The following is a 15687-nucleotide window of genomic DNA, read 5'->3' as shown; positions in this document are numbered from 1 at the left end:
GGCCATTTGGGGAGTGGATCTTCCAGTGGATGGAAGATCTCTTCTGTCTCTCCCTCACTATACTTTGCAAGTAAGTAAATATTTTAAGGTTAGTAAGTCAATGGCTCTCAATCTTTGGTTCCAAAACTTAGAATCATCTTGAAATTAAAAAAAAAGCTAAGTCTTCCCACTGACATTCTGACTCAAAAAGAGAGGCTAGGGTATCAGCTTTTAATCTATTTCAATACAACTATTTAAATATAGTGTAATTACTAAAAAATAAGCTTAAAAACAGTGCCTATCCACACAGAAAGCACCCAAGTATCATTTTCTTACTTAACGTTGGGTGACAATACTAGACAGATGTTTGCCTCTGGAAGTTTGAGAGAAATGGCTTTGGGCAATGCCCAGGAATGTGTTGATTTGAACTCAAACCAGGGGCTGGCACTGTGGCGTGGCTGTTAAAGCCACTGCTGGCAGTGCCGGCATCCCATTTAGGGAGTCCCGGCTGCTCCACTTCCGTTCTAGTTCTCTGCAATGGCCTGGGAAAGCAGTAGAAAACGGTCCAAGTCCTTGGGCCCCTGCACCAACATGGGAAGACCTGGAAGAAGCTCCTGGCTTTGACTGGCACAGCTCCAGCCTATTGCGCCAATTGAGGATTGAACCAGTGGATGGGAGACCTCTGCTTTTCTGTGTAACTCCAACTTTCAAATAAGTTAAAAAAAAAAAAAAACCGACACTTTCAGCAGCAAGATCCATCATTGGTAGTTGCTAAAAATAGCCAAACCTGAATATTTTGACGCCTAAGCTCCAAGAATCCAAAGTTTCCCACAACCCATGTGTCTAACACTTTCCCAACAAGATAGCATTGACATGAATCAGATTCCAGAGTGTATGAGCTACAGTCCGATACAGGGATGGCTCTTCACAAGTTATTACAGCCATCCAAGACGCAGGAAGCACCTAACATAAGGAAAACGGGCCCTGCCTGAGTAGCAGCAACTAACGCTTGCAAAATACCTTGTCGCTGTCTTCGCTGAGGTTCATGGCTGTCAGTATCAACATATCATTGCCTACATCAAAAGCTTTCTTCAAAGAAGCACGAGTCAAGTTGCACATTAAAAACCTGCTCCACCTGGTGCTAAGTGTCCAGCCACTGCGTCCATTGAAGTGACACATCCAGCGACAGGCTGGCTGGCCCTCCAACTGGAAATTCCTACCATAGCACTAGTGTGAAAACCCAGATATAAATGTTAAAAAAATGGAATGAGCCAGCACCGCGGCTCACTAGGCTAATCCTCCGCCTTGCAGCGCTAGCACTCCGGGTTCTAGTCCTGGTCGGGGCGCCGGATTCTGTCCCGGTTGCCCCTCTTCCAGGCCAGCTCTCTGCTGTGGCCCGGGAGTGCAGTGGAGGATGGCCCAAGTGCTTGGGCCCTGCACCCCATGGGAGACCAGGAGAAGCACTTGGCTCCTGCCATCGGATCAGCACAGTGCGCCGGCTGCAGCGCGCCGGCTGCCATGGCCATTGGAGGGTGAACCAACGGTAAAGGAAGACCTTTCTCACTGTCCACTCTGCCCGTCCAAAAAAAAAGGAATGTTCTAATATGAATTGGTGACTACGTGGGGCTGGCATTGTAGTGGGTTAAGCCATTGCTTGTGACCCTGGCATCCCATCAGAGGGCCAGCTCAAGTCCTGGCTGCACCAATTCCAGTCTAGCTCCTTGCTAATACATCTGGGAAGGTAGCAGATGACCCAAGTGTGTAGGCCTCGGCCACCTATCTGTGAGGCAAGGAACAGTTCTTGGAGCCTGGTTTGGCCTGACCCAAACCTTGCTGTTAAAGCTATTTGAGAAGTAAACCACTGGATGGAAGATCTGTGTCTCTTGACACTCTGCCTTTGAAATAAATGTTTGCATTTTAAGAGTCAGTGGCGGGGTCAGCCCCATGGCTCACTAGGTTAATTTTCTGCCTGCGGTGCCGGCATCGGCGCAGCTCCGGCCGTTGCGGCCACCTGGGGAGTGCAACAGAAGGAAGACCTTTCTCTAACTCTGTCAAATAAAATCTTTTAAAAAAAGAAAAAAAGGAAAGAGTAGCTATGTGGTGAATATTTCTCCCAGATAATTTCTTTGGTATAAGGTCTACTATTTCAACTCATGACAATAACACCACATAGTATTAGTGGAAATGAAGTGAATATGTTCTTTCCATGAATAATTTTATTCTTATTTACTTACTTTACTTGAAAGGCAGAGAGAGAAACAAATAGAGATCTGGCATCTACTAGTTCATTCGCCAAATGTCTCCAACATCTGAGGCTGGGTCAGTCCTAATCCAGGAGCCAGGAACTCAACCTAAGTTTCACACCAGGGTGGCAGGGAACCAAGTATTTGAACCATCACCTGCTCTTTCCCAGGATGCACATCAGAAGCGGAAATCAGAAGACAAGCCAGAACTTGAACCTACACACCCCAATATGGGGCCCAGGCATCACAAGCAACATCTTAACTACTTGCATTTTTAATGATTATATTTTGAGAGCATCAAGGGACAACTAACATGTATTCATACAGAGCAAATTTTATTGAGGTTACAAAAGTCAAGGAATTGGAACCAAAGCTAAAGATGCACCCTAATTTTCACCCAAACAAATCTAAATGCAAGCCTTTTTACAATGTTAGTTAGTTCTGCTACACTGAGCTAACTTGAATAACTCAAATCATAGCCCCAGCGTTCAGTGATTCAGAACAGAGCCCAAGGGGAAAATAAATCCATCTTACTTCAAAGATATTTTGAAAAACATAAACATTTAAAACAAAAGGCAAACATCCTTCAACACAAGGGTAAATGATCAATAGTCTTTAGTTTTCTGGTATCACTCTTTCAAATTCCTTGGTGCCTCTATTGATTGCTTCTGCTATCGTAAGCCTGCAAAGGAAAGGGACAAGGACAACACCGAGACAGTGAAGCCCTGCACTCCTGGGCAGATGCGGACAGATGTGACCTCTGGAAGTCGGGCAAGCTACTTCATGGGTAGACCTGCACTTGAGTCTCGAAATCTGAGGGGGATTTTCACCAACTCTAGGATTTGTCTTTGCAAATGAGAAATAGAGGTACGCAGAAGCTCAGTCATCCAATTAATGCTTATGAAGCAGCAAACCAAAGCCCACCTCAATGTTTTATGTCTTCTCCTATTAGACAATGGTATTCCACAAACCCAGAGAAAGCATTATATGTGCATAGCTCAAAAGCAATTACTGGAAATGAAGACCAACTGGCTCCCTGATCCTTTAAATCTCTTCGCAAAATACAAGTCATTGATTTCAAACAAACTGGAAGGTTGAGTGCTTTATCTTATGAATTTTGAACCAAGGTGTTTTATTCATTTAAGACTTCAAATATTGAAATTCAATATGAACTTTTATATACCTAGTTGCTTGTTGAGACACTCAAGGCAGGCATTTAGCCCAATGGTTAAGACGCTTGCATCCCACATTTGAACTGCCTGGTTTGATGCCTGCTTCCTGCTATAATGCAGACTCTGATGCAACCAGTACTGGCTCGAGAAATTGGATACCCATCAAGCACCCTGCTATGGGACCCTAGCTCCACAGCCTCAGCCTCAGTATGGAACAGCCCAGTGGCACACCCACAGTGGGCATTTAGAAAGTGAACCAGTGGACAGCAGTGTGCATTCTTTCCTTCTCCCTCTTTCACTCTACTTCTCGAATAAAGAAAAACTCTAAGAGTGAGCTCACACATCTAATGCATGATAACAAGCAGCGAGAGTTCCCAGCTCCGTAAGTTCTTTTGCAGTCAACCCACTTCTGTGGCTGGAGTCGCACACACTTGCATTCACTTTAAACCACTTCCTTCACAATCAAAACAAAGTTAGATAGAAGTCTTTGTTGGATTATGAAAACACTGAAGCCAAGGATTAGCAGTGTCGTGCCTGGAGCCCTATTAACTTGTCCTGCAGATTGCACGTTCACAGTATCATCCCTTCATGGAAGATTCTGATACCTATTTAAAATGCCACGAAATGCTTCCCGAAATGATAAAAATATGGTGAATAAGTGGTGCTGAAAACAAGGCAGCACTGCAGAATGTTAAATCAGGAAGGAGTGGTAAAGTTAGTCATTTCTCATTTTACAACTGCAAGAAGAACCAGAGAAAATAGTGACATTGAAGGGCACAGTGTTGAACTTCCCCACTGCCACACTGCTTAATTGGGAGGGAAGTGTTGAGAAGAAAGGTTGCAAGACAAGACGGATGCTGGGGGTTAGACACGAGCTACCACAGAGGGACAAACAGGAGAATAGCATCCCTTCTCCAAAAACTAGAAACCCAAGGTATAATGCTCAAAAAATGTAACACCCCAGCATTTAAGAGATACTCAACCTGTACTAGAACTCAGTTTCAAGAGGACAACATCTAAATGTTATTAATCCCAATGTCATAAAACCCTAATGATGTCAGTGTGATATGATGCATGACATTCTAATGCATCACACACACACACACACACACACACACACACACAGGTATTCACACTTTTTTTTTGACAGGCAGAGTTACAGTGAGAGAGAAAGGTCTTCCTTCCACTGGTTCATCCCCCAAATGGCTGCTACGGCTGATCCGAAGCCAGGAGCCAGGTGCTTCCTCAGGTGCATTCACCTCAGGCTAGCCACTAAACACCAGAAACAGATGGACTTTTTGCTCCAGGGTGAAAAGAAATGTAACGACAGATCTTTGATATGAAATTATTTCTTTAAAGCAAGTCACCAAATATTTGTCTCCCACCCACATACCTCATGCTGACAAAACCTGCGAACCTCTTGATCACTTTTCTAAGGGAAAAGTCTTTGGAAATTTCCTGATGCAAGCTGCTGACAAATGCTGCAACTTCTGGTCCCAAGACGGAGGGAGACACAGGCTGGTCTACCCAGGTGAAGGAATGAAAACTTTCCCAGTTACTTTCAGAAGCCTCACAGAACACATTTCTTTGGCAAAGAGTTCTATTTTGTGCTTTTCCCCATTTTTTAAAAACCAGGTTATAGAGGTGTGGCCATTTGGAAGAGTTGTTAAGACGCTTAGGACACCCACATCCCATATTGGAGTGGCTACACTTGAGCCTTGGTTCCATTTCCCATTCGCGCTTCCACTAACAGTCTTTGAGACAGCAGATCATGATCATCACTTGCGTCCCTGCCACCAACCCAGGAGACCTGGATTGTGTTCTGTGCTACTGGCCCTGATTTGGCCTAGCCCTAGTAGCTGGGGGCAGCTGCAAAGTGAACCAGCAGATAAAGTCAGTGTCCATCTCTCTGCCTTTCAAGGAAAAAAAAAAAGTAGGGGCCAATGCTGTGGCATAGCAGGTAAAGCTGCTGCCTGAAGCGCCGGCACTACATATGGGTGCCAGTTTGAGTCCGGGCTGCTCCACTTCCAATCGAGTTCTGCTGTGGCCTGGGATGGCAGAAGATGGCCCAAGCCCTTGGGCCCCTGCACCTGCGTGGGAGACCCAGAAGCTCCTGGCTTCGGATTGGCACAGCACTGGCCATTGCAGCCAACTGGGGAAAGAACCAGCAGATGGAAGACCTCTCTCGCTCTGCCTTTCAAATAAGTAGATCTTTAAAAGATAAAGCAACAGAAAGTAAGTTTGATAATTCTTAGATACACATTGATGAAAACTCATTGCATTATGCCTTTAAACTACAGTCATGTACAAATTAAATACTAATCCTGTTTTATGACTGAACACAGAACAAAAGCACATAAAATTTTAGGTATTTGGAAAGCTATACAGATAGAATTAGTAATGTATTTCAAAATCAAATTGGTGTCTGCAATGGCATCTTTAAAAAATACCTTAGAAAAATTTGTAATTTTACTTAACTACCTTTAAAAAATATGAAACACTTCACAAATTTGTGTCGTCCTTACACAGGGGCCATGCTAATCTTTTCTGTATCGTTCCAATTTTAGTATGTGTTGCCGAAGCATATATACTTTATATACTGAAATGGTCAGCATTGCTATCTTTATATTAATTCAAGAGATGGGAGAAAAGGAGAAAGGGACACAGATCCCCCATCTACCAGCTCACCTCCCGAAGTCCCATAATGGCCCAGGAGACCAGAACCAATTCAGGTTTTCCAAGTGGGTTGCAAGAACCTACTTACTTGAGCAATCATAACTGCCTCCCAGGATCCACACCAGCAGTAAGCTGGAGTCAGGAGCAAGAGCTGGGCGGTGGCAACACCACCACCACCACCACCACCACCACCACCACCACCACCACCACGGCCGCCGCCGCCACCCCATGCCAGACACTCCAATTGGAACTTGTGTGTCCCAACTGCTGACTTAATCACCAAGATAGAGGCCCACCCTCAATGAACTACTGTAATATTCTGGACTTCTAAAATGCCACCTAACAATCTTCCATGTGTATTTTATATACCCTTTCTTCCATAGTTCAGTAAGCTACTTTTACCATTCACAATTTCACATTCTTCCAGTCACACCTGACATACCACTCTCCCAGATAGGGCCATTTCTGTTTATTACCATGAGAAAGGTAGCACTACTCTGGCCTAGAACACAAGGCAAGCATTTGCATGATGTGATTTGGATATTTCCCCTTCTTGCTGGGATGCTACACATCCACACTCATCTGGCAAACGCCATCTGAGGAGGTGATGCTATTTAGTCCAGCTCTAGTCTAATCAATCTGACAATACAATATCATACAGCACTGTAGACCAAAAGGCCCTGAAACCATTTGAAGATGTGGTTCCTTGTTTTTGTTTTAGTGCTGTTAGTGTATGGATTTGTTAATAAACCTCTAATTATTAATCTTATCACCTATTCAACATCAAGGTGAAAGTATGTCAAAAAAAGGCCAACTTCCATGTGAAAGTGTTTTTCACAACAACCATTCATGATAGTATCACATCTTATATTTCTAGAATTATCTACCTAGGAATGTAGTCTTTACTATCTGTTGAGAAAAATCACACACACACACACACACACACACACACTCCACTTTTTTCAGTTATGTTATCCTTTCTCAGGCAACTAAGGCTTTTATCATCTTAATATTGGGTAGATTTTTAGAAATTTTAGCCTCATTACTACTTGCACTCACACCTTACCACAGTAAGGGTAGAGTAACAAACATTACTCAGCAAACGCTCTCTGCCAGGTAGTGGGAAGTGGCAGTGACCACTAGATCCACATTGGCCCAGCAGGAGCTCCCACTCCACGTTGTGACACGGATCCAACTGCTTGGGGAACACTGGTGTCCCACACAACCAACTCTGTTCTGCTTCTGACTTAACTTACCCTCGCCCTCATCCTGAATGCTGCATCATTCTGGAGTGTAGAACATGATAAATTGAAAGGATCTTGAAGCCGGTTCGAACAACCTGATATTTAACAAAAACCAGATTTTTTAAAAACTGTTGGGGTTCTGGAGCATAGAGTTGCTTCTTTAAAAAATTAATTCAATGTAGACATAAAGCCCCCCCTTGTTTCAAAATAAAATTCAACACTTGGGAATGGTGCTTCTACTCGTTTTAGAAGCCGCTCTATGCTTGTCTGAGCTGAAACTGACATTTGTGTTGGCCTATTCTACCAACTTTTTAAAAATAATCTTACGTCGAATTCTACGTCATACTGGCTCACAAGGGAAAAACACTGGCCTTCCGATGTTGTTCTAGAGCTTGTCAGAAATGCTCCACTTCAGACTAAATCAGAGCGCGCTTTTGTAGAAGATCTGCAGTGATTCAAACGCACATTAACATTTGAAAAGCACTGATTTGTGAGTTTCAAATATTATCAGCTTGGCTTCCTTAACTTCCTCTGGTTTTCCCTCCTCCTCTAAAAGGTTTATTGAGTTAAATTCAAATAAAGATAACTGGCACCTAAGCACTGTGAGGAACAGAAGTCACTAGTGACTTCCACGCCACTTCTAGGCTACTGCTGCAGACTTAGAGGCAAATTTTCCCATGAGGGGTTTAGTAAATAAATTTGCTTTTACAGTAGGCTACCAAGATCTGAATGACAATACACAAAACATTTATCCCAGGGGTGGTTGGGCCCTTGAAGTAGTAGAGACAATTTTTCACTTTGGTTTCTTACGACTTCTTCCCACGCAAGCTTGGCTGCCAATTACCTAACCTTCCGGAATGTCTGCGATGTCATTTTCCCACTGACTTACCTGATTGAGAAATTATAGCATTCACTGTCACACACAAAGCACCTGTAAAGCCTCTTATTCAAATTCCACATTGCCGAAGTGGTATCTTCCCATCTGATGCCTCCTACTCTTGCAATGCAGCCTTGAAGTGGGGGGACACGCATGCCAACGCCTCGCTCTTCCTGGTGTTACAGGCTCTTTCCCTCTTTATGAATCAGCGTTGTAAAGGCGGAAAGTCCATACACTTGGCCTTCCACATCCAGAAGTTCAACCAACCATGGGTCAAAGATGTAGTTCGACCTACAAAGGTGCCACCTGCACTAGACACATTCATATTCTTGGTCATTATTTCTTAAACAATACGGCATGACAACCACTTATGCAGCATTTATACTGCATCGGGAATTACTCACAATCTAGAGATGATTACAAGTATACAGTAGGATGTACATAGCTGCTCTGTAAATAGGACTGCGCTGTATCAAACAAACTTGAGCACCTGCAGATTGTGGTGTTTGTGAAGGTCCAGGGACCCCTCCTCAGTGCATACCAACAGAAGTGTACTACATAAAGTCATCATCGACTTCACGGGGAACACAGGTTTTGGATTTTCAGCATCCTTATTTACTGAGAAGACTATATCCGAAGAGAGTGGTCATTGTGCAATACAAGCTTCATGGTATTCTTGTGCTATTAGAAACAACAGGAAACATTTTGTCTTGTAGTGGCCCGATATAAAGTAATACAATACTGGCCTACTCTTACTTTAGCACCATGCACACAACTCCACTACCAGTCCAGTGAGGTAGGTAGGAGGGTGTCCCTGGGCTCGGTGGGCTGGGAGGGAGAGCACAGGATCACTTCCAACACCACACTGGAAACAGACCCACATTCAGAAAAATATTCCAAAGGCACACCAGAGCAAGAAGTGGATCTTGGATCACACAGTCCGCACTGAATACATTAACATCCGCCTAATTCTGAAAATTATCTACGCACAGCATGTGTATGCACACAATAAGGCCATACAACGCAATGTGGCACAAACAATTAAAAGTTCTTTTCAAAGTGGAAATGCAAAATGGAACGAATATCTATTTTCTATAAATGAACCGAGCCATCTGCCTCACAAGAGCAGCAGCAGGAGGACCCAAAACAGCAGAAACAGCAGCCTCTGGTGTTAACAATCTATTCTCAAATCTCATGCTCCACATTTCCCCGGCAAACAAGGCTAAAAATACAAGACATGCAACAAATAGTCTCTTGGGATCTGCCATTCCATGGATGGAGTATTCAATCAGTAATGTTTTCTGTTCAAATTCAAGATTAAAAAAAAAAAAAAGGCAAGCTATCATATTAGAAACGCATTCAGAAGTGTGAATGTGGTCTCCAAGTACATGCAGCTAAATGCTGAGAGGGTGGTTGTTTTCATACAACATGAATCTTAGGTTTATCTGAATACATTTCTAGATTTATTGAGACTACAGGTCTTGTTATAAAGATGCCATTTTAGTATTTTTGTCATCAAAACATGAAGATCGTTCTCGTTTTGGGAGCAGTTTGGAAAACTGCTGAGGAGTCTGGACTCAGACCAAGCAGGTCCAGACCCAAGCTCTATCACACAGAGACCAGGGCAAGCACCAGTGGTTCACCTGTCGATGGCCCTTTTTCCCTATCACAGAGGATGATAATTGCAGCACTTACCTCTTCTAGTTACCCTAAGAATTAAATGTGTTCATGTGTAAAGCATTTAGAGCAATGAATGGCATACGCTAAACACAATCATTGCTATTGTTTCAGATGCAAGCCAAGCTACAAAAGCACCTTCTTCGAAGGCTTGGGCATGATATAAACAGTGGTTAACAACCTCTGGTAGCTCTTGTGGCCATTGGGAAAGGAAGCTGGGGTGGGCTGGTCGGCATCTTTACAGACTCTCTGGCTGAGGATCACAGGCAAAGTTTCCACTGCTTCCAGAAAAGACAAGGCGCTACTGGTCAAGTGGCACTGCCTGGCACTCCCTTCAATAAGAAACAACCAAGCTCGTTGGCACAGATGTAATTGAGGAGGGCACAGCTGGGCTCACAATGGACACCTGTGCCTGTCTTTTAAGAGGACACCACCACCTCCCTTAAGGGGTCACTATGGAGTAAAGGCTTTTTCCTACACTTGGCATTGGAAGTAGTTTTAATGCCCATGGTCTGGTCTGTAGCCTAGATATTCTGAAAAGAAATGCAAGGGAGGTGTGTCATGGCTTCACTATCTCCTGTGAAACCAATTTTTGGCTATACCTTTAAAGTAGGCAATGTTTTACATTGGGTATTGTTTTGTGGTTGGAAGAAAATTTAAAAAAGAAAACTTACAAATCATGGAGCCAGTAAGCAGAAAATTGCTCCTCTAATTAAGACAGCTCAGCTAGACTCCATCTTAAAATCCCCGGGGGCACTTGGTGAGGATAGGGGTGGAGAGGGGACTCCTTAGGCTTCCCCATCCTTCGCAGTACCACTTAAAGAGCCAGATGGGTCCCTCAGACAGTGAAGACGTAGGTAGAAGGTGACAAGTGCTGTCAGCATAGGGCTAACTCAGAACAACTCACGTCTTTCATAAAGTGAGCTGCTTAAGAGATCTCTGGAAAACACTTCACTGGGCAAAGAAGTGCCCATCAGACTACTCCCAGTAAGAGCACAGGCAAGAATCTGAGAAAGATAAGCCCAGTAGGACACTGGGAGAAAAGGTTCTCCCCCGCCCCCGACATACACACATGTCTATGAAGGGACAGAGTTTTGAGGAAAAGGGACAGAATGAAGAAAGGGGAAAACAAGGGTTGCATAATAGCATTCATTAATGCAGAGATGACCACAGACCCAGAACTGTATGACCTAGACAGAAAAGTGGATTCAGAAATGTGTAAATCCAGCGATCTCTACTGTACCCACAAAATCCTGCTCCTGCCATCCACACTCCAATTATTGCAAGACTTCACCTGCAGGAAGTTTTTTAAAGCAAAGAACTACACGGAAGCTCAGCCTCAGAGCATCTTTCCTCTGCCTTTAATGACCAGGAGCTCTCGTGTACAGTAGCTAAGGCAGGGATGGCAAGCACGTCAGCAGTCCTCTTGTTCAAAGAACAAAAGCAAGTCAGTGTGACATGATACACACGCAATTAGCACTTGGCAGGTCATGAGCAAGTTTTAAACAACCTCCCCCAAAGTTGGAGAGTGTTGAAACATACAGTCATCCTGCACCAAAGTGCCTTCCTTGCATTATGCCACCAGGTGGGAATATAGATCCGAAGAGGTAGATCTTGCCTATCGGGTAGGAAAGCAGAATATTGCTTGTTGGGGCACCAGATCTTCTACAGGCAGCCCCCTTGCCCCAATATCTTCTGATCACACGCAAAGCTATTCATCTGACACCACTCTCTGACATCTAGTGGTTTTTACGTTAAGTATGGAGGGAAAGAAAGCAGGTGCAATTCTTAGATAAGTAAAGAACATGTCACTGAACTCTTGACTATTCTGCCACCTAGTTCTGCATATCCCATTGGTGAGGGAAGAAGGAACTCTTTGGTTCATAAACAAGAAAGTCTTGTAGAACAAAAACCATTTACTTGAGTAAATGAGGGGAAAAAAATTAAGGGCTGACCCACATGATAAAATGAGGCTGCTGAGTAAGGAAGGCATGGCAGTGCACCTGACCTTGACTTTAAGGAGTGGGTACTTCCTGCGCTGGGAGCACTTCAGGAACGTTGAAACACACCCTTTGTTTTGGACACGGCAATGGTATCCACCTGTCCAAAGCCAGGTGCAAGTGGCTTCCCAGGTTTTCCCAAGTTGCCTGCTTAAGGCTCATTTCTTGAAGGATCTCACAGCTGCTACAGGTGATGGGCCCTGTGCCCCCCAGCAAATAAAATATGACGAGAGCTATTAGTCGAATTTGCAGCTGTACTACCATGTGTCAAGCGTTACTGCTACTGCGATGTGTGAGGCATTTGTTGTGAATAAGCCTGCAGAGCGCACAGTATGTTTTCCAGGAGACCTTTAAAGAACAGCTTGCAGACAAGAGGTGCTAGCCTTAGATTCGCAGCCAGCAAAACTCGATCCAAGAGGCATTTGGCAGGTCCCCCACCTCTTGTTTCCAGCGGGCTTCGAACCAACTCCACCAAGCAAATTCCCAGCCATTAGTCCCTGGAGTCAGTCACTCCGAGGTGCCCCGCACTCAAGAGGAAGCACAAACGCACACATTTAGATCAACATCTAGGAAAGATAAGGCCCACTTCCCCACCGCAGCCCTGCGCATTCACAACTCCGCGCTGACTTTGCAATGAGGCATTCACCATAGTAAATTAAATGGCTGAGGCTTGTGCAGCTTTCAGCGAGAGGGAACCACGCTCACCAGAACCCAATGAGTGCAATCACCAAGGCTCCTTTCTAAACCTTTCCTGCTTTTTAAAAAACCCTGCTCCATCAAAGGGAGAAAAAAAAAACTTTTCAGGAAAGGAAACGCTAATGGGTACCACCAAGCAGCGTAAAACGGGAAGCATCTGCCCACCTTTCTCTTAATTCTTCCCTGCACTACGGCTTTTAACACACCGTTGGCTCTCATTTAAAAAAAAGACTACGTTGGTTCTTTTGTGCTCACCCTCAACCCTTTGCACCCGGCTGCTGGAACATGCTGTGAGCAAGCGAGCGCCGGGTGAAGCGGTCAGCTCCATTCCAGGGCCCGCCAGGCAAACCATTTTCCGCAATTACACATTTAAGCCTAACGCACGGCGCACAGGGAAGGAGACGCGTCCGCAGGATTTCCAAGGTAAAGCCATAGGACACCGACAGCTTTTGCGGGAACTGCCTGCGAGCATCTTCAAAGGCAGTCCACGAATCTATCGTTAAGTTGATGCTCCCCGTCCTCGCTCAAGGTGGAGCTGAAAGCAGTGGCCACATTCCGCTCCGCTGGAGTCCGGAGCACCCGAAGCAAACAGGGTCCAAGCCGGGAAGCCATAGGGGTCTCCCCGTAGTGGGGCTCCGGCTTCCCGGCTGGAGTCAGCACCGGCCAGGGAGCGGCGGTGCTAGCAGAGCAGCCTCCGGGCCAGCCGCTTCTCCGGACTCGGCACTGCGGGCCCGCGACCCCGGGAGGGCGCACACGCGGGCCTCCGAGAGGAGAAGCCCGGGGCCGGCTAGGACTCTCGGCCAGGGGCTCCCGAGGGGTCTCAGGCTTGGTGCAGAGCAAGGAGACTTCAGCCCGGGCGCCGCTCCCCAGCGGGATAAAGATGCCCCCTGGGCAAAAGCCCACCTCCCAGGGGACGCCCATCACCCAGGCCCGCTCCCCCAGGAACTCGGAGACCATCTCGCCCTGGAAGGAAGTGGAGAGGACGCGCGCGGGAGGGTGAGACAGGGTGAGACGACCGGGCTCCGCCAGCCTGCCGCAATTGGGGAGAGCTAGAACAACCGCACGGGCGAGGGGAGTGAAGGTAGGGGGCCCGGGTCCTAGCAACCTGTAGGATTGCGGCGGATCGCAAAACTCGGGCTGGAAGGCAGCGGTCCCCCTTGCGGGACCTCCACCCGACTCGCACCCAGCCGGGCTAGGTGCGCGGAGAGGGCAGGGGGGCAACTTGGAAAGCCACCTCCACGGGTGCGGGTCGCCCTCGCCCCCCGGTCGCCAGCTCCGCCCAGCACTTACCTCGGGCAGCCGCAGCCCCCGCCGCCCAGAAGCAGAGCCCCAGCCACTGGAGCCACCGGCGCGCCCCTGCACCGCCGCCTCCTGCCGCCGCCGACCTCCCCATGCTCCCGGGCACGCTCAGGGGGCACAGCTCCTCTTCCACGCTCCGGGCTCTCCCTGGGAGCCGCACAGCGACGCAGAGGGCCGAGACGAGTGGGTCCCGGGGGTCGTCAGCGAGTGATCGATCACGCCACGGCCGCTCCCTACGGCAGCGGGACAGGGCGCGCCGGGCCGCCGCCGGGTGCGCACGCAGGAAAAGCGCGCGTCCCCATAGCCTCCGCAGACGCGGCGGCCACTGCCGGAGTCGCACACCGGACCCGCCGCGGTGCTGCACTGCACGCCCCGGACTACCGCGCGGAGCAGCGCGTCCGCATCGCTAATGAGACCCCCGCGGCCGCCCCTTCTCCGCCCCTCGGAGCCGCAGCCAATGAGCCGGGCGGGGCGGGGCGCCGGGCGGGGCGCGCGGGGCGGGCGGCGCAGGTGAGCCCGCGGCGGCTCCACGTGCCCCGCAGGTTTGCTCCACGCGCGGCACGTGGGCCCGCGCAGCCCGGCGGAGGGCCTGGAGCCGGGCGTGGGCAACGGCGCAGGACTCGGGGTGTGGCGCCTGGACCCGAACGCGGCAAGACGTGGGCGTCCGGGTCTCCCGAATCCGAGTCAGCCGCTTCCAGGAAATCTCCGTTTTGTTCAACTTTGAGTCTTTTCCAAGGCCTGCCTCTCGGATCGCTCCTGAAAAATAAGACAAAAAAAATTTCAAATAAATACCAAATAGGAGGAGGGAAAAAACGCACAGCGGGAAACGTCCCTTATTGCACCCGTGCTAGCTTTGCCTACAGCAAAATACAGAGGCTGAGAATGACAATCCCGGGCACTTTGAGGGGTGGGGAGTCCGCTTGTGTTTATTTTTCTAATTCCCCTTGCTGATGTCCTAATCCAGAACCCCCAGGTTTCTTGGATTAGCCCCTCGCGTTGATGGCTCCTGTTTGGGTTCCCTGGAAGCTGGGCTCAGAATTGCCTTTTCTCCTAGCTGTTGGGTTAAAGAGTGACACCTGGGCCTGTATAACAAGACGGACAGGTGACTTTTTTTTAAAGAGGTGTGATTTGTGGCTAAAAAGTCTTTAGCTGCTTTAGTGGAGTGCCTCACCGTTGTTGTTAATTCTTCCCTCTGCAGAAGGAGTAATTTCAGAGGAACTGCGCGAGACCCATGGTGTCAGAGCTGGAGGGGGACGATGGAGTCCACTTTCCGTATTCAGACTCTGTGTCTCTGTCAAGGCAGCACCCTCGGAACGGGGCCAGAACCGGGCCAGAACCCAGCTGGGCAGAGCACGTGGCTCCTATTGCCTGGTTAACCCCTGTCATGAAGGAAGCCTCAATACTTTCCCCACGGGCGGGCGGCGCTCACGATCAACACCTGTTCCTCCTTAAAAACTCATCTCTCCTGCCCACGAGCTCCCCAACATCTTTCTCTGGAGAACGCGCGGTTGAAGGTGAGGTAATTGTTCTGGATGCGGTAATTGCACTAACTCGCTTTCTTCTCCAGCAAAGAGGATGATAGGCAGCAAGATTGATTCCTGATCAGCGCGGACGCCGTGGCTCCCCCGAGTGCCAGCAGACGCGTGAATGTCAGCGCAAGGAGCCCATTGTTTGCTGGACTTTGTTGCAGCTCAATAAAAGGTTTGGGACCCAGGAAGGAAGCCGAGCTCTGGGGAATGGAAGCTTCACAGCCAAGACTGATGTGGGGCCGGTGAGGGATTTGCCAGGAAATCTCTTTAGAATCTTGGTGAATGAGGGTTTTGT

At 47.6% G+C, this 15687-nt stretch overlaps 1 protein-coding gene and 1 pseudogene across 7 annotated transcripts in view; both read right to left on the bottom strand.

The window, feature by feature from the left end:
* The window catches only part of UNC5D (unc-5 netrin receptor D), a 585082-nt gene extending 570804 nt beyond the window's left edge, over positions 1-14278 (bottom strand). For 5 of the 7 annotated variants that reach the window (XM_051833981.2, XM_051833975.2, XM_051833985.2 and 2 more), the window contains exon 1: positions 13855-14278. In XM_051833981.2, the coding sequence (XP_051689941.1) occupies positions 13855-13957 (103 nt within the window). In that variant the 5' untranslated portion in view covers positions 13958-14278. The remainder of the gene's footprint in view (positions 1-13854) is intronic. The other 2 variants (XM_002709540.5, XM_051833978.2) reach the window with 1 other exon arrangement.
* Positions 5881-5980, bottom strand: LOC127490409 (U6 spliceosomal RNA; annotated as a pseudogene).
* Positions 14279-15687: the final 1409 nt, after the last annotated feature.

This window comes from Oryctolagus cuniculus, chromosome 2 (genome assembly GCF_964237555.1).
Source record: "Oryctolagus cuniculus chromosome 2, mOryCun1.1, whole genome shotgun sequence".
Taxonomy (NCBI): Eukaryota; Metazoa; Chordata; class Mammalia; order Lagomorpha; family Leporidae; genus Oryctolagus; species Oryctolagus cuniculus.
This window is presented reverse-complemented; position numbering and strand designations above follow the sequence as displayed.